Source organism: Branchiostoma floridae, chromosome 6 (genome assembly GCF_000003815.2).
Source record: "Branchiostoma floridae strain S238N-H82 chromosome 6, Bfl_VNyyK, whole genome shotgun sequence".
In the NCBI taxonomy this organism is placed as follows: domain Eukaryota; kingdom Metazoa; phylum Chordata; class Leptocardii; order Amphioxiformes; family Branchiostomatidae; genus Branchiostoma; species Branchiostoma floridae.
In genome coordinates, this window is record NC_049984.1 from 13,247,767 (window position 1) to 13,267,307 (window position 19,541).

At 39.2% G+C, this 19,541-nt stretch overlaps 2 protein-coding genes across 6 annotated transcripts in view; both read right to left on the minus strand.

The window, feature by feature from the left end:
* LOC118417151 (docking protein 5-like) overlaps nucleotides 1-9,596 on the minus strand; it is a 42,416-nt gene extending 32,820 nt beyond the window's left edge. For 4 of the 5 annotated variants that reach the window (XM_035822567.1, XM_035822562.1, XM_035822569.1 and 1 more), the window contains exon 1: nucleotides 9,423-9,596. The gene's annotated coding sequence lies outside the window, so the exon portion shown is untranslated. Of the gene's footprint in view, nucleotides 1-6,540; nucleotides 6,649-9,422 lie in introns of those variants that run through there. The other variant, XM_035822565.1, reaches the window with a different exon arrangement.
* A 3,298-nt stretch (nucleotides 9,597-12,894) lies between these two features.
* The window catches only part of LOC118417222 (coiled-coil domain-containing protein 102A-like), a 24,874-nt gene continuing 18,227 nt past the window's right edge, over nucleotides 12,895-19,541 (minus strand). Inside the window, exon 8 of the mRNA XM_035822685.1 lies at nucleotides 12,895-16,708. Coding sequence (XP_035678578.1) covers nucleotides 16,570-16,708 — 139 coding nt within the window. The 3' untranslated portion in view covers nucleotides 12,895-16,569. The remainder of the gene's footprint in view (nucleotides 16,709-19,541) is intronic.

Genomic DNA, 19,541 nt, shown 5'->3' on the forward strand with positions numbered 1-19,541 from the left:
CAGGTCAGGGGTCACAACCAATCAGTGCTTCTATTCACAGATTCCTCCCAAATTTGGGATCGGCTCACCACACGACAAGGGCACACCACTGATTATCCGTGTGTGTGTTCCACAATGCCAGGATTTTAATCAAATTATGTGTGCACGCAAGCTGAACTTTAACAGCAATCTTTCCATGGTTCAAGTTATTGACTTACACAACTGAGCATTACCTTGTGAAACATATTCCTGTACTTTTGGCTAGCTCCAAGATCTGCTTAAAAATCAGTAATAGTCTTTTCAAACCACCAATGGGACAGTGATTGACAAGCTTTCAACCTTTAATTATACTGCACTGTTTACCACTCAATGAGTTGATCTACTTCAAAATCAGAGGTTCTTACACAAAATAGCTTTTAATACTCTTTTGTAAGGGGAACAAACTTCCTTTTGCAGTACAGAGCAAGACATTTATTCTTTTGTATTAATCTGGAATATCTCCTGTAAAATGAATGACAAAACTGCAAGACATATAATTATGTTGAGAAGCATTTCCCAGATAACAACATAAGGGGGAGTTTTTGACCACTGGACAGCTCAATCAAGTAGGTAATGAGGTTTGATTACCTAAGCTGTTATCAGTAATGCAAATGAAGCCAATTACCTGGTGGCATAGCTGCCATGCCTGTAACATGGCTTCACTGAATGAAGGGGTGTGGATGGTGTAATCAAGTCATTTTACTCACCGTAATTACCAGAAGGTGGGGAAGCCAATGCCCTGCTGCATGCAAATATACCAATATATCTGAGTAATGGGAGTGTTTTATCACATCGTAACTGTAACTCATAAAAATTTATGTATTATTCATGTCCAGGATAATAGTTATCAAAAACAAAAGGCAGCCAAAATAAGAATTTCCAGTGAGTTAAGAGTAGAAATGACTAGATTATTGTAAATGTTGGAAATTTTTTGTTTTAGTTTCGTGGAATTCATTATACTGTGAATATGTATTTATCAAATTGAATGTACAACAAAACTATTTCAACAGCGAATTCAAATTACGGGGAAAAAATGTCTTTCCCTTCTAGTACAAAATAAGATCACAGTAACTGAAGTCACTGTACTAGCTTTCAGGTGCTGTACATTGTAGGAGTTAACTTTAATGAGTCTCCCCTAAGAATTGACCATTTCCTTTGCCTCTGGTTACAACACTTCACTCTCCTCTCCCTTTCTGTTTGCACTAACCGACCAATCAGGAAGTGCCATTGGCTGGAGTGGGTGTGATGAGGATGTCTGAACATGTGGTGAGGTGGAGGAAAAACACTTGAAAAACTCTCTGCCATTCTTCAGACAGTCACCCACTCCACTGCTAGCCGTTGTTGTCTGCAGTCCATGAACAACATGCCGGAATAACATGTTTGCTCACTTCAGCAGCCCTTATTAAAGCTGTGCTTTCTCAGACTTGGCCGTGCTTCCTCTCCAAGCAAACGTCTTGCCTTGGCAAGTTTTATACATCTTAAAATGCCACTACCTTCACATAGAAGGTTATCTTTCTGCTGCCATTCGGGTGGTTGGGTGGGGTATAAATGTGGAAGGCATAACTCTTCTATAGTAGTTGTGGTCTTGTGGATGGATCCATATGGTATTGGTATGTGGACATACATGTAAGGTCATCTCTAAAATGAAATACGGTACAAGTTTGGTTATGGACCTCATAGTGGCTTTCTTTGGTACTGCATCAGAACTTCTGGTTTTAATGACGTTTTTGCAAGTTCTCCAAATGTACCTCTCAAAGGCATAGAAATCAAGTGAAAAAGTACATTTAATGGTGATGGATTATGATTCTTGTACCACTGTCAGTGGTAAAAATATCTTCTGCCATACTATGATAGGACTCTCCATGCATGGCTGGAAATGCTAATTTCCAAAAAAATTACAATTTGAGGGTCATTGGTTCCAAAGGTCACGTTTTAGAATTTAAATCCTGCAAAACAGGAGCTAAGCTACTGTGCTGTCCTGATTCATAGACTTTTCTAGTCACGAGGTAACTCCTTATCATTGTGATCCTAACTAGGATAAAGTCAACCTCTAAGCTGTTTGAAACTGGAACAACATATGTACTTTTAGTCATACCACTGAGAAATGGACGTATGTTTTAAAAGACGCCCGTTCAATACAATCATCTTCTCTCCCTGCAAGAGAGAAGTTAGGTCTGAGAGAATTCTTTTGTTTGCTTTTTCATTATGGCTCGGGTGTACCCTGCTATTACATGGCTCGCAGACGTTGTGCCCCACTTGGCAAGAAGAAACAACTCCCCCTCTGGCCATTGTGGCTCCATTTGCTAATATTGTCCCATCCTTCTGTCCTCTCTTCTGGCAACTGCTGGCAAGTGCTTTCACATTTTTGCCTCAGTCAAGCCTTTCTAAAACCCTTTCACAGAAGTAATTTGAATAATACTGCCCTGTGTGACATTCAATTTTGTTGACATGACTGCAGAACAGATGCTGGCTACAATAAGTACAAAGGGTCAACAATTTTCTGCACTTATTTTGGAAACATATTAATTACACAAAGGCAAAATGAAATTTTATGTGTAGAACTTTCAGAAAATTAATTTCCATCTATAATAAATGATGTCTTGAGTAATGACTGAACGGTTAAAACATATGCCAAGAAGCTTGTGTTTTTGGGTAGTTGTGTCTGTCTGTTTGTGAATGGCATAACTCTAGAACTGATATTACGAAATGATTAGATTATGGGCCTCCTGGTGGTGCTCCTGGGTACTGCAGTAGAACCTTCAGTTTTGACATCTCGTTCATCATGTATCCAAATGGCATTCTGCCGAAATTAGACCGAGTCATCCCAATGTTTCGGTTGGCGGAAAATTCCGGGTTTTAGAGGTCCCCAATGGGTGCTCTCTCCCATGCTGGGATGCCACAAAGGTCTTCATGACCTTGACATCAGTATTCCATACAGATTCAAAGGCAGACGACTTTCTCTTGTCAGGCTTCACGCTGGGAACATATTGCCCGCCCCGGCTCAGTCTGCCACCAGAATTCAAAACAGACAGATGGAGGTCTCCTTTTCCACTGGACGGTGATCACTGAATGACCACACAGCAACCCATGTTTTATTTTTTGTGACCCTTGTTTTCATAATCATAATAGGAGTATGTTGCGAGACGAAAAGTATACTGACTGAAGAGACAACAGAAGACACAAAACGTAAAAGAATTAAGTCCTTATCTAAAACGTTCTTTCAGTGATCTGTTAAATCATTGGTGCATGGCAGCGCGGTCCCATCCTCTAGAGGAAAGGGGGTCTAACCATGTAATGCTCCATATAGGTCAACATGACCAATGCCTAGAGAATGGCCATAATAAGTGAAGTAAGTACAGTGCGTATCAGAAAAATACATGCCAGACCTGCCGAGGCCCTTATCTGTTCTGCTTTTGAGCACAGCAGCTTTGTCTTTGTCTTTGTTTCATGGTGAACTGTGATGACTTTATGTGAAATGTACAAGAAGTATGGTAGTAATGATAGCCGCACTCTCCCATCATAGCTTCATGCTCTAAACTTCCAGATTATCCAAGCTCTGGTTTGATGAATTTCTGTGCGGGCAGGCTTTGCAAGTCAGACAAGCACATTACCATCATGACAAGTCACGTATGGGAGAAATGCACATCATGACTATCATCATGCCTTGCTGGGCCATACTTTCTCTAAATGGTCGAGTCGGAATGGATATTACATTCTACCTTCTATCAAGAGTACGCTGTAATATGTATCAAACCAATGGTTTCTCCAAGGAGGTTATATCAGATATCCCTGTTCTGAAGAATATGTACACATAATAAGCATGGCAAAAACATGCTATAGATATCACATAAAAGAGCCTTTATAAGACATTGTAAGGAAAGCAACACTTCCTTGTGTTAACGTCAACCTATCCGTGCAAAATCTCTCTGTTGAAAATGGAATTAGGTCAAGGGTATTCAAAATACTGGAAATCGTAAGACTTTTGCAGTAGTTTATTTTTACAGTTTTTGTGCTAACCTCTCAAATGCAAATTCATGGCACTGAAAGTATATCTCCTTTGTATGACTACTGTACTACAGAACAGTTTCAACCATGATTTTGATACACCGCGAAGACCGCTTTTTCCATCCGTACCAGAAATTAACCACTGTGAAACTAAATGGGTTTACAGTACAGGTACATCACTGAGGCAGGGGAATTTACACTTTGGATGGGAATCATCCCTGGAGGAAAAAAGGCCATCAAACTTCCCTCGGACGAGCCGCACCAGCGCAATCCATCACACGCGTCCATGAGCTGTTACAAAAACGGACAGAAGAGCCAAACTGCTGCACACGTCCATTAAGATCAAAAGACCTCAGGTCTTTGAATGGAAAGAAGGAGTGAAAAACCTCCCAATGCAAGATAAATGCACCTTTCAAACTCACCCGGCAATTAGCTATCTCCCTGCCGGCTGACCCGGTCTTCCCTTCCAGGCAGCATACCTCGGACCAGGGAGCCCAAATTGTGGCCCACTGATAATGGGTAGCAAAAACTCAGCCTTCAACAAAGAAAAGCTACTCCTGGATCCTGGAGGGTTTCCAAGCAGAGCCATTTGTCTGCTCCTGTCGATCCATGTGTTTAGTGACCTGTGAGAAAAGCCCACTAAGGCACTTGGACCTGTTCAAATAAAGGTGCACAAAGCTCTGCCCTACAGAAAAATTCTCTAAGCTGGGGAAGTACCCTAGCTCCAGCCTGCCGCTGAAGGAGAGGGGCTTTACTAAAGCAAACAGAAATGAAAACACCAACAAATACGGACCACAAATGTATCATAGCACTCAGAAAGTGTGTATGCTGTATCACAGGCTGTGCTGATATATCACCAAAACTGGCATCTGCAATGAATGGTATATGTACAAACTATAAATGTTTCTTTGCACTCAACGTGTGGTTATAAATTTCAAAGAAGCATTCTACCCTTACAAACTGCCAAGATCAAGTCCTAGAAAAGTCTGATCACTGCTGCCTGTGCTGCTATTCCTGCCATAAGTCTATATCTTCTAGATATTCTGGCTGATTGTGGGATAAGTAATATTGTCTGGGAAAGTGTAGTTTTCCTGCAGTTGTCCCTGAAACAGCAATTTAAAAAAAAATCAATTTCATAATCTCCTTCCTTGTCCTTGAAATGGGAAGGTCAGACAAAAATTGATCCAACTCTCTCTCTCTCTCTCTTCTTTAACATTTCAAAGCAGTTTTGTACCATGCTGTGAAGCAGACATGATAATTGGATTATGTGAAGATCCCTTTAGAACTGACCCAATGGAGGGTACTTGGTATCCTAAAGGCTCTTTGTGAAAATGCCTTTGTCACACTTTTCCCCTTTGATGTGAAAAAAATGTGTCATCCTTTTAGTTCTTTGGACATAATAGATTCCTTATAGCCGTTGAGGCTATGCTAAACTTCAACAATACTAAACTGAAGTTTTGAAAGCTATTTTTATGTATCTATTATATAAATTGTAGTGTATGTTACAGGTAAGGAAAACTTGAGCATGATTTATGTCTTATCCATAAGTTCTCTTCCTGTCTCCCCAATAACTGCTTGAGTCCTAAATCCTCTTCCATCAAACCTAGAATAACCCTCCACATTATACCACTTGCCTAATTTGTGCAAATCCCAGAGAGTACACTTGTGAAAAGATCAAAGCTCTTGCCAGTGATTCATCTTAATCAAGAAACCTTCGATTTCTTTGCCCATCTATAATCCTCCCTTCTTCTGTAATCTGGAGAGGATAAATTATTAAGAGAAACCTTATTGCCAGCACTGCTATAAACTAAGTGGCTGCTACAAAGGGGCTGTAAAATTTGATGTACTGGCATGCTGTCAACTTCTAGCTTATCTTAGTATATACATGTATGTGATTTTCCCCTATGAATATTTTGTATGCCTACATAAGGAGTAATTCTTCAAATACTACTGCTGTTTCTGTCAACTCCACTCAACCGAGCCAACATGAAATGCTTTCATAGGTATCCATGATATATTGTGGTGAGTAACGGACAACATCCTCTGGGTGTGCACTTAGAAAACCAATTTGAAAGTGCTTCCTTCATTCTCAAATACTTGCGCTGCCTTCAGGCTTCCAGCTTTCTAATTATGTCAAGAGGAAAGCGAATTATGGGCAGGGAAATCTAACGGCATGATCGCTGCCTGAATTGGCACCAACTCACAATGTTGCGTGTCCCCACACAATTCTCTCCTGGAGGATTTGCACACACATATACAATCAATCTCAGACGAATTTTCTTTTGCTCCTTACATTTCTTTTCTTCTCTACAAGAGGGAAGCACATAATAGGCAAGAATGGCATGATTGCTGTCTGAAATGGCAACAACACAATGTTGCTTGTCCCCACACAATTCTCTCTGATGATCTGCACACACTGGACTGTATATATCCCAGCATACAATCAATCTCCTATTTTCTTTCCCTACATTTCTTTCAGTATCTACAATAGTGCTGGTAGGATTGGATTCTACTTACCCATGTTAAGGCCTCAGCGTGTGTTGAAATGTTCAGGCACTTTCTGTTCAGGCAATTCTGATGACAACCAATGTACCCAACATGCAGATCCAAAGATTTTTTTGTCATCTGAACATGCACTCAGGCAGCCAGCTGGCATGTACTAAGCAGGATGAGGCATCCTGCTGGCAGTGTTTTTATGCTGCCCCTCCTTTTCCTGCTCCACATCTGCTGTGGGGGTGTGGACCTCTCCGCAGAAATCCACTCAATCCAATAACCACTGCCATACAGGTGCCATTTACGGCAGATTCGGGCTTAGCTATGATGCTATGAATATGATAACAGGGTCTTGAGTAATACATGTCGACGTGGGTTACATGTATTTACTCAAACGGGCAGAGAAGGTAGGATTGTCTGGAAACCAAATGATGCAAAATTTAATGATTATGAAATCAAGAAAAAATGCAAAAATTGTTTTATCAGCAAGGTATGAAAAAGGCAGTCTGTTATTCGTTTGATGCGTGTTCATAACGCCATTGCACATAAATGCAAGAACAAGCAAAAATGGACTGTCAAAAGAAAAATTGTTGTGGTGAAACATACTATACTTGGCAAATAATAAGGAAACAGTACCTCCAATTATAAGAGAAAAGCAAGCAAATTCCTATTGATACAAATTCTGTTTGTTACATCAAAGAGGTTAAAATATTAACCTCACTGGTTACATACAATCTTGACACCATCTATCAAGTACAAAACAAACCATTGCTGGCCTCTTTTTTTTAGTTTATTCTGTCCACAACCCTACGCATGCAATAACAACACTGTAAAACTACAGACAACTTCACAAACATGTAATCATCTATACTTCTCAGTTGGATTGGTGCTATAACTTCTCCTTTTGAAGTATTATAAGACAATTGATACAATGAGACTTGCGGGGATGAATATAGAATTGCAGTGTTTGTTTTGCGATAAAAACATGGCTCTATCGCAAACGACCATCTACAGCTCAACAAAGGCATCAGCTCAAACTCAAACAAAACTAATGGCTACAGACACGTATCAGCTTTCTCTTTATCACTGCCTTTATTTTGTCTTTGTGAAACAGGGACATGGGAGTGTATGGTATAGTTGGCCGAATAAGATAAATTTTACATGGAAAAGATAAATTGTGAAATGACTGTTTCGTCTTATTGAAAGCAAGGCAAACATTTTCAAGGACATGTTCTTGTTCTACCAGTGAGTCTAAAACCTTTCCACAGACCCAAGAAAGAATGTTTAATCCATTCATTTTGCCCTTGGACATTACAGTGCTTGTAGCTGAGCTTTGAGGGACAGCTCCAAACAACTGTTGGACCCCGTTTAAATTGGTACTGGCCAGGTTTGTTTGATCCAAGGTTCTCTGCCACCAGTTTCTAGGACAGTGTACATGTATGTCAAATCTAGACTCAATCTCCTGGGAGCTTCTTGAACGAAGTTTCTTGTGTCCACAATCAAATCCTGATTAGAAACCAAGTTCAAGACATTTAAGAATAGATTCTGATTCCAAGAACAGGATTTCTTGGTAAACCCATGGAGACCCTTACACACCAGCCCAGTCTAAACGTTGACTCAAGAAGCTTAATGTGTGGTAAAATGACCAAATCAAAACAGACTACACCCTCTCCCCCATAGAGTGTGAAGAATGTGTTAACATAACAGAAGTCTACATGTAGTAGGTAAACAAAACAGAGAAGTGTGTATTCTTCTATATGGCCATTAACAGTGGTGTACGTTAATGGGATCGGTTCAAACATTTAATTCTAGTACTGTAGATACAGAACATAATAAGAATGAGTCTATGGCACGATCACTCCTAACAGTCAGACCAACTTACAAGTAATGTTAAAGCTTAATTTTTTTTCTACAAAATGAAGATGTGTATTAAGCTAGCCAACACATCCCCTCCATGTCTTGAATATTCACAACCAGATTTGTTTCCCTCTTCACACATTAAAACTTCAAAGTTTTCACAAGGAGATTACTGTGGGCCCTGGTAACATAGGTATCTTCTTGAGACAGATAATCTTTTACCTGCTAAGCCTTTAGTCATTAAGTCAAACAGCAACTCTGCAGATCATCTGAAGGGATATGGAATATTGAAAGTTGAAATTAAAGAAAAAATAAAAGAAACATCGATCATAATTCTGAGTGGAACCATGTTTTATTTGTTATGCCTTCCAACTAAAAGATAAAACTTTTCTTTATTATATCTTATGATTTACCTAGACGGGCTATCATATCTCCCTCATTAAAAAGAGAACACGCCCTGCATCAATATACACCTGTCTGCTTGGCGCCCTTGTGTCTATTTGTTCAAAGCAGGCGATCAACTTTTCCTTCCTTGAGAAATAATTTTACAAAAACATCGTTTGGTAAACGGATGGGTGAGCACGCTGTAGGTGGGTTCATTAGCCCGCCTTTAGGTCCGCTATTTTGTATTTGTCTTCGCCACATTCACACTCGGCACAATGCTGCAACACCACTACACAATAACGGCGCCTATTGTAGGCTCTCAGCTGATCAAGCAAGGTGATAAAGCACTGGGCCGCGCTACCTGTGCGTGGAGACAACTTGACTAGGAGACGGCAAAATGTCCACACAGAGAGAGTGACAGACAACAGCACTGAAATTGGCACGGAACTGAGACATAGAGATGACAAAGATGGCAACAAATATCGCTAGACAAGAGACTGTGCGCGCTACAAGTGTTTGAAGCGACATGAAAATATTTCCCGAGCGGCCAGGTAGGTAGCTAGCTGCGGACCTTACCGGCGGTGTACCCCTCCCGAATTAGACGGATTCCGTCCGGACAGGAAACATCGATGTCGGTTTTATAGCAAGGAAATACTTTCACATACCTTACGATCGCCCCTGATAAATAGTTGGTGCGGCTGCTCAAACGCTATCGCCTGGGGAAAACGGGACACAAGACGGAACACGCTCCACCACGAGCCCAACCACCATTACTGAGGACACAGTGTCAACATTGCCACATTAAAGAGTCATCATGCCCATATATGGATACTGTTGGTTTTGCATGAACCAAATATGGGTAGGCTGGCCAAATATGGTGGTGGCAATTAGCTGGTGTAGCTGCGGGGGACCGACCGTTTCAGGTGGATAAAAAGGTTGGGATGACCCACCGAAGGAAAGTTCCAAAATAAACAAAAAGTGTCATTCAAAAGCACTTCTCACCCATTTCTCACCTTTGTTTTCCCTACAAGAATCAATCAGTACTAGAATTGACAATAGTGACATTCATTCTTCAAACAGACAACGCTGGCCAAGGATAATGACGTTGCACTGATCATTTGAAATTATGTTACGTAAATTCAAAAGCTTTAAGGCATAATAGTTTGGTGTTCAATCAAATTATATGGCACTGGTAACGTTAGTGCATGTTTTGTAGTGTTTGGGAACTATATTTGGGAACGTTTTATATGAAGGTTAGACGTAAACGTGGGAACGTTTTGTATAAAACACGTTTTGTAGCGTTTTGGTACCTTGAAGCAAGGAGCTTTTGATGAAAGCTCCAAATCAGTCAAATGCGCAAAGTAACGTTTGCTGTAAAACGAAAGTTGGTCTTACTACTTTCACATAAGAAACTGTGTTTTAAGAAAACATACCAAGCCGAAGGAGGTTTTATCACTAAAATTGCTACACTACCGGTCAGCCCAAGGACATGGTCAACTCCATGACTCATCAAAATCCCTCCACTGCCAGATGGAGTGACTGACAAGGTTGGAGCTTACACAGATTTCACACCCATCTTCAGCGTTTCTGTGTGAAGTGCTGACAGAGGTGTCCAAATGTCAGAGGAATGGGACACCTGGGGCCTGGCAAAAGGAATGCAGAGGAGCCCAGCAAAATCCAAACTACAATGCAGACAGACTGAGAAAAGATAGGCTGAAGTCTACACAATTAACAAGCTCATGAGACTGGTTAGTACCAGGGAGGCTGATCTCAAGAGAAATAGAAGTCAAAAGCCCAAAAGTTTTGAAACTCCATACCTGCCAATTTAACTTCCCAGACATCTAGCATATACCAAGGAGGTTAAAGAAAGATTCTTTAACCTCCTTGCATATACAAAAATGTAATGTTAAAGCTCTGACTTACATTGATAAAGGGTAAAGCTCTTGTATTTCTTAGTTTAGCTATATGTACATGTAGTATTTAGTCCTTCAAGGACTATAACCTCCTTGATCCTTCTAAGGTCCTTATTTAACCTTCTTGGTCCTTACTATTTACCATATCGAAGGAGGTTAAAAAAACAACTTTTCAATCTCCTTGCTGTATCCTTTGCTGTATCAGATCTAAAAGTTGGCTGCTCCACCAGAAGACAGAAAATGGATTTCCTTATTCAATTGTTCATTTCATTATAGATATTTTAAAATTGCACATTTAACAAATGCTTTGTCACCCAAAAATCATTGAAGCAGCCAATATAATTTTTTTTCTTATTTTCCATGTTGTCACAGGCAAAAGCAACAGGCTTATAGGTCAAGTCACACAGAAAATAAATCATTTTTTAAATTCAATATGAAAGAGAAATAAAGATGTAAACACATGGCTCTCTATAACTGAGGAAGGAAAAAAAAAAACACTCCACTAATGAGCTTATCCAGGGATTTCATTATGTAGCCCACCTGAGCAACCTTTATATAATAGATCTGCATTCTGTGAGTCAATCAGCTGTCAGATAAAGGAGTCCAGGACTCTTAAAGAAAATCTAAAGACATCATTGTCGGTAAACAATGTTTTCATAGCTATATCAAGGAGGTAAAGTATGAACACACTCAACTGGCATAACATTCATGTATGCAGCAGTTAGTACCTGGCACAAGCTCCCAAACAGCATGGGCAGAGAAATAAATGAAAGTGGTCTCCAAGCTTTTAAGACTCATGGCAGTCACCACCTTCTCACGATGCAAGATTTGGCAGCTGTGAATCATTGATAAGTCACTGGAGTACTATGTAGAGCTTTGAAGTGTTTTTAAGTAAAGGTCTGTGGCTATTGTTCACTACAGCAGTATAGAAAAGATAATTCTTTTACATCTTTATTTCTCGAGACCGAGACATCTAGAGTTGGAGAGTTGATCACACTACAAATTTTGAACACTTTCTTTTATAGATATTACACTACCTTAGCTTCAGTTTCTGCTCACTATGTTTAAAGCCAGAGCAAAACTAAAATGTTCAACATTTGCCCTGCGAACATTGGTATCGAGCAAGGTTAAATAAGGACAGAAAAGCAATCATATCTAATATTTGCATGAAAAATATATGATGTCATCCCTTCAAAGCCTCACTCAAGATTGTCTGCACTGGCGGGGCAGAGCCAGAAATTTCATAACAGGACACATCTGGCAGCACCTACATACTTGTGCATGTTTATGAAAACATATTTTTCTTTGAATCACTATTGCACCTTTTTCAGTGTCACGAAACATTTTTTTTACAATTTCGTGCCTGAGCAACCTCTTCTAGCGCTCACCCCTCCTTCAATCCCTCTTGGTTGCCCCCTTTAGGTCCTGCCAAACATATGGAGTTCACAATTTGCTACAGTTTGGCAATGGTGAAATCTCCTGACTTCCTACACAGAACTGATGACTTGGTTCTGGGCCAAGAGGTCAGACTTGCCATCAGCAGGGAACAGTTGTCTCCTCCATCATTGGGGAAGAACTAAAAGTTGTGCTGTCACATCTGGACCTGAGTAAGACACCACCCAGGTCAAGTTTACCTGAGAATCTGCTAATTGGCTTCCCGAAGGAACACAGATCAAAATGTCAAGTCCTTCTGACAGATTAGAATTAACTCTGCTGAACTCCAGCAAATGAGCAGACAGAATGACGTAGTGATTGTTGACATTGTTCCACAAAATCAAGTAGCGACTGAAGCCTCCGACTATTCTATATCACTGAAATATAGACTAGCCAGTCTGTCTCTAGCCTTTTCTGTCCCACTCGTAAATTTTTATTGTTGAATCTGTTATATTAAGCTTACAAAAATATATTTTCAGAAAGTTCAGACTTTCTGCACAGAATGGGTGAAATTCCTGTCAATCCAAAGAAACAAATTTCCATCCCTGGGCAAAGGAACAGGTCCTGGAAACAGCCTTAATACCAGTACAATAAATGTATGATTGGAAAATTCATGGTGAAATCACCCATTTCCTCTTTTCCCCAAGCAACTCTAAAAGCTGTTCTGTTTCTGCCAAACATCATGCATTTCCAGCTTTATCCAACTTCAGTAGGGCACAAAATGGTCATAAAATGGCCCATAACACTACATCACAATCAACATCAAACATGTAACAGACATAAAGCTGACTTCAATAAATATACACTTGCTTTATTCAAAATATAAAATTACTGATCGTGATGACATATACATGTACATTGATTTAAGCATGTGATAGTGTTAAGTAGATGTACATGTGCTACACCTTACTCTATGTGTATCATTAAATGTCTATGTTAAGATATTGTTATTGAATGTGTAAATACAGTACAAAATTGTAACCATAAAATATATAGGTAGTATAAGGCAAGGTTATCAATTATAATGCTGGGTTAGTACTTCTCTATTATAGTATTACATAAAACTGTTTTTATTACAGTACAGCATCTCTGTAGAGTACTACACACAAAAACATCCAACATGTGAATTCTTGATCAAGTGGAATGTTATGATATTCAGCATACTGAACAAACTAAAAGCTATATTGTTAAAACATTATCATTTTGTTCAAATACATTTGGTACTACATGTATATGTGTAGGACGTGGGTTTACCAAGCACACTTTTATACAATGTCCTTGGCTATTATTATATATAAAAGATTCCTCCTGTCAGGGGTACTGATACAGGTTTGGGTTTACCAGGATACTAGTACCTGGAACTGCTATACAAAGTGAAAACATCAACTTTGTGGCTTATAACCGTATCACTACAGCATGTTATCAAAGATCACATAACGTAAGAGCCACATTGATAACATGTAGTTCAAGAATTATTCTGTAGGCCCAAAACTGACTACTGTAAACAATGATTTTTGTCATCATTCTTAGCTGCACACAGGTTATATGTCAATTCCTTTGTCAAAGTGACAATGAGTCATCAGTCAATCTAAAATATTTGAGCAAACAAGATTTTGTTTCCCACAAAAAAACTGAACAATGGATAGTTTTAACATGGTAGATATACAATCTACATTGTGCTAAATCATGACTGTAATATACAGAGTGACAACATACACATACATACTGTTGCCAATGTTGTTCCATATAATAAAATGTAATAAAAGACTGACTTGGTCACAGTCATTAACCTTGTACATGTACTTAAAAATGCTTGTGTATAAAAACAAATACACAGCACTGTGTTCTATGTTAACACTTAAACAAACAAATTTCCACATGTCAGGTCACTAAAGGTTGAAAGAAACTGCCATTTCCAGCTACATGTATCATACCAGTTCTACATCATGATATACCTTCTACTGTACTAAAACCATTGGGATCGTTCAAACGATACATTGTAACAATCTTGGAGTTTTCATCCAATCTATTGTTGGTTTTGTAGCAAGTAAATCCAGGCACCAAATTTGCATTGGTTACGACAAGCTGGCAGAGAGAAGTTTAATGAGTAGAATAGACAGGCCTTTCCTATCTACTGAGCCGGATGACAAATTTAGGAACCAACAATTTGACTTTCATTAACAGTGACACTTTCCCTAATGAAAACGAAGACATCCCCTGAATTGGAAGCAACAAGGCTTTCTGAATAATTCAATGATGGAAAGTCTGAATCTGACATTCACCAAAGAGTCTTTCAAGTGGAGTACACAAATTTCCCCATTTTACAGTTTCAGCAGCAGGGTAGTCTCCAGCCTAATTTTTTTCTGTACCATTCATTTCTAGTATGAGTCTGCGCTGTTGAATTTTGTTGTTAAATCTACTGTTTGAAACTTACAAAAATACATTTTCACAATTTCTTTCAAGCAAATTTCCGTCCCCGGACAGACAGGTCCTGGAGACAGCCTTGCTCAATGAATTTCCACAAACCATTCAAGCAGGATGACTCGCTTTCTTTATGTGCCATGGAGGAATGGAAATTTATCTTCAACAGGAGACGGGAAAGTAGGTTTAAAACTACCCTTGGCACTAAGGGACTGGCATGATTCAAAGACTTGCAATGTCTCTCCATTAACACAAACCATTCGGGATAAGTGAATATGCAGTAGAAGAGCATAACAAAAAGTTCCTGCAAATTGCTGATTGATATAAATGGTCGCTAGTAATAATTCCACATGTCAATTGCATCATTTGTCTTGCTGGGTAACTGGAATGCATCATCTGATGTTATCAATTTCGTGATTAATATTTATACAAATTGTTATTTTGCGATCAACAAGAACACAGTCTACAATATAAAACTAACATCAAAGTTATGAAATTATAAAATCATTTGTCATCCTAGATGGAATGCTTCAGACAATTCTTTCTATTTTCCCTTACTCAGTCATAACACAGTTTTGCTCATACACAGACAATTTCCTGGTCCCAAAAGTACCAGATGACCCTGCTAGTATAGAAATATGTATATCAAATGTTTTGTAACAGAAAAACATGCCTGCTTATAAATGTAACAGCACCCACAATCTCTCGGTTATAACGTTAACCAAAACACCACATGATCGGTTGGTATTATAATATTCCAATGCCACTTCTACGCTGTACATGAAGGGTACACCTATACCTTTAGAGATGTTACCTGTAGCAGTAGTAATGTTACTCTTAGGATACTAAGTGCACGTGGGGGAAATCGAGAATAATTTGCAGTCCACATGAGGGGCATGTTAACAGTAAAGCAGACTTCTTTAAATCCTTTTGTGCAGTCTCATTACTTCAGTAGTAATGGAGCAATAAGCACCAGCACTGGCTAGTTGGGGTACATTAGGTTGTTGTTCGTGTCTATGGATATGGAATGTTAGTTTAGTACACCTATTTTTGGCACAAATGGAGTGGCTGTGAACGCAGGTAAAGTTTCTGCATACTATCCTTGTCATTCTTTCCATAATTTACAACTGAATGTAGGACTCAAAGTGGTAAATCATGTTGAAAATGCCTTGACAATGCCAATAAATGTGATTGACGCCCAACGTCCATCTACAGTAAAGACTCTGTACCTGCTGGCAGTTAAGTGATGACTCCCTGAACAGCTCGACAGCAAATTGGGGACCATATGGCTGTTGGTAGTTGAAGGCAGATTCATGGTTTAAGAGTTACTGTCATGTTCATCAACTCTAAGTGAACTATTGGCCATCGGGGAGGATTAAAGAATTTGTCATAGGGGTACTTGGATTAGTGCGTACAAGGGGCATCTGTGCAGTATCACTTGATCAATACATCTCCATATCTAACTCAATTTCATCTGCAATGAGGTTAAGTGGTCAAGTTCTCATCTTTCGTGGGATCGTAAAATGGTAACAGTAACATGGTGGAACACTTCTTGGAGTATTAACATTATAAATATGTATGATTTACAGGAAAATGTTCTCAGAAGTGGACTTATAAGAAACATAATTAAAATTTTAGTCCAAACTTGTTCCAATGATACATATAGGTCAACAATACCTATTATGTAAGTTTTATTAAGGTACCATATATTCTATCAATGTTTTGACCAAACTTTTTTGCAACCTTCCAAGAAGACATTTACTTGGTACCTTATCATTTTTATCCCTCGCTCCTCTCACAGCCATTCCTGGTCCGTCCCTTTTTCTGTAAGATCACTGCACTGGTGAATGTGGCAGTTAGGCACAAATGGAAGTCACTGCAGTATATAATGTGTATAGATACTGTCTGTTGCACATCATGTTGGGATATGTTGTAAACTAAAGATACAACATGTAAGAAATACATTTGTAAGACTATCATAGAGCTGTCATGGTGCACTTGTTGTTCCTGTTAGTTGACCCACACTCTGAAGTTACGATAGACGTTACGGAGAGTCATCCAGGTCCTCATCCGACAGGGGATCGGACCCGTCGTCCATGGGCGCGCTGTAGGACTTCACGCTGGAGGAGGCACTGCGCTTCTTGAAGAGTGGCAAGGTGGCGTTCTGTTGCTGTTGTCGCAGCCTGGAGAAGACACAGAACAACCACATCAGGATTGAAATCAAATCATGATTGAATTCATCATGTTGAATTTGTGATGTCTACTGGCCGAGTGGTTACACTAGCAGATGCAAGATTGAGAGGTTCCGGGTTTGATTCCTAGCTAGCTCAAGGGTGGAGACTGCATAACTGGTTATGAATGTAGCTCCAACAAACTTTTTCATCCCTATGTCAGTTAGTCCTGAACACCATCACTACTGAGTTACATTTGGAAACATTTCCCAGTCTTCCTAACATTCCTCTTCTAGAGTATATTAATTCTTAGACAAGATTGCATGTCACTGAGTGGGTGGTGGAGGAGGCTTCAGACTACTCCAGCAATCAATAACTGAGAGAAGCAGTGTAGATGATACATTCGTATTCATGATTGGGTAGAGGTAAACCTGTAATTTCTAACAGCAAAGTTTTCCAATGCACAGCAATAATGAAAAACTGCTGAAAGTATAGCAAACATCCATTTTTCACAGTAGGGAACTGCTTTGGTTTTTGCCATTATGCTGGAATGGGCTATAAAATGTTGTAGCAAGTAAGATGTTATAGGAGAAAAACATGAAGACCTGCTGCAAGCAAGCTGCTCTGGGGACCAAACCTACACCACCTTTTCCTGATACCAAAAGCTATCCTCTACCAAAAATTTAAGACCAGAGCATGTCCCAGATAAAATACAAAAACCAGAAGCTCTAAGGCAGTATTAATAAATGCCACCAGTAGGCCCTTAATTGACCTTAACCCTGTTCTTTCCAAAACCTACAATAAGAAAGTTCATATCAATTACATCCTGCTGACCACAAACATTGACACACAGACGCACACATAATGAAAACCATATCTCAATTTTTCATGGACGTAAATTTTCCTCCCTGTTTCAGAAGTACCTTGTCTTGACCTAAAGATGACAATACTGGAAGCCTTATTGATGACAATGGGACTTTGTGTATTACCAAGGCACTCATTACCAACCATTAATGTTTGTCACACAAAGCTACCTGTTCACCTGGGTGCTTTCATGCTGAAATTCTATTAGATTAAAATAGCCTCAAATAAAACATGAACAAGACCAACGCAGTAAAGCATCGCATCACTCACTGTTTTCAAGGACTGTCCCTGTGTGCCACTTCCTGAACTTGCTACCATAACAAGATGTTTTCTGCTACCGAGTGTGAAACTACCTTGAAAACATGTCCAAAATGTATCCTCCCTAGAATAACATTGACTCCACTGTATCAAAAACTTCAGTCACAAAGCACAGTATGACATTTTAGATATTGCTTTCAGAGACTATGCAGGTGCCTTCTATTGTAAAGTAAATACAAAGTGAGGATGCTGTTTAAGGAATTCATAGAATTTTGGCCCTTTACTTCTTTTCAGTTAAAGATCAATCTCACTGAACATTTTACTAACATTTCTAACTTTTAAAACTTAGATCTAAGTGTTAAGACGATGGAATGCTGCCTTGGGAGCATCCATATGTACTGTTTATACTGTGCTCTGGGCATGCTGCCCAGAAAGTTTTTTGGCAACATTCTGTATTCAAGGTACATCGCTAGATGAGTATGGTTTGACTGCTTGCGTCATCATCAGCTTCTGGATATGTCCATTGGGAAAACCACTTCTCAGTGTGAGTGGAAATGTGCTTGAGTAGAGACTAGGTTTTAAATTTATGCATGGCGTAATTCATATGGTAAATTACCTTTCCTTTTCTCTATATCACAGAAATGCCATTTTTTTTTTACCAGGTTTGATTTGCAGACTATTAGCAGAGTAAATGTCTCTGGAATGGACTGCAATAGAAGAAATACAACTGTTTCTACACATGGGTTTAACGTTTGCTGTTTTTAAAAAAGAAAATGGCATTTTTATCAAATGATATTGGGGAGCATTACGTTACATGCGCATGGATTATAGTACAGTGGGGGAACTGCTGTCATTTCATTCTGATAAAAGCTGACATTCTCCCATAACTACTTAAAATTCTTCTCCATTGTCCTTGGACCCCTGCCAACCTAAAGCAAGAAGGAAACTGTCTGGAGACGTGAAGACAGCACCCCTTGACATTTGTATTACCTGGATATAGTCACAGCCATTCTACCAAGCTAAAAACAACTTAATTATTACACATACGATTGTTATGTCCTACCCATTACTGAAGTTATGCTTCACTTCCACATATTTTATAATAAATCCAGAAATAAATTTCCTTTGACATTTTAAATCTATACACCGATGGACGAACAATGGGATTTGCTCAACAATGAGTCCTGAAACTAGGTAGTAAAAATGCAAGTAAAACTTATTCTCCCTTTCCCCATCAGGAGACTAACAGTGTGCAATGAAAACTTATCTGAGAAGACAAGGGGTTTTCTTACTCTGGAAAGGTTAAACTGTAATTTCCAACACGTAAATTGGCCTTACCCAAATTCTAGACACAGAGCCAGACTTTTTTGCCATTTAAAGAAGCCATCTATATCAGAGATTAACAACCCTCCCTTAACACAGATGGTGGGTACCATAGACTTCCTGCAACTTATGATCCAATGCTATCTACATAACTTGACGTCACAGAAGCAGTGGATTGTTCATTCCTTGACAAAGACTGTTCAGTCTAAAATTTGGGTAAGTCCAATTTTTGTGTTGGAAACTACAGTTTAACTTTTCCAGAATGACTTCTACCAACACAGTAAACTTTCAAGTTAAGGTTTTCTTACTGTTTCAATTCCCAGTCAAAACAATTGTATTACAGTAGTCATTCAGAGGAGACACATTCATGGCGGAAACATAGAATTCACCAACATTGCCT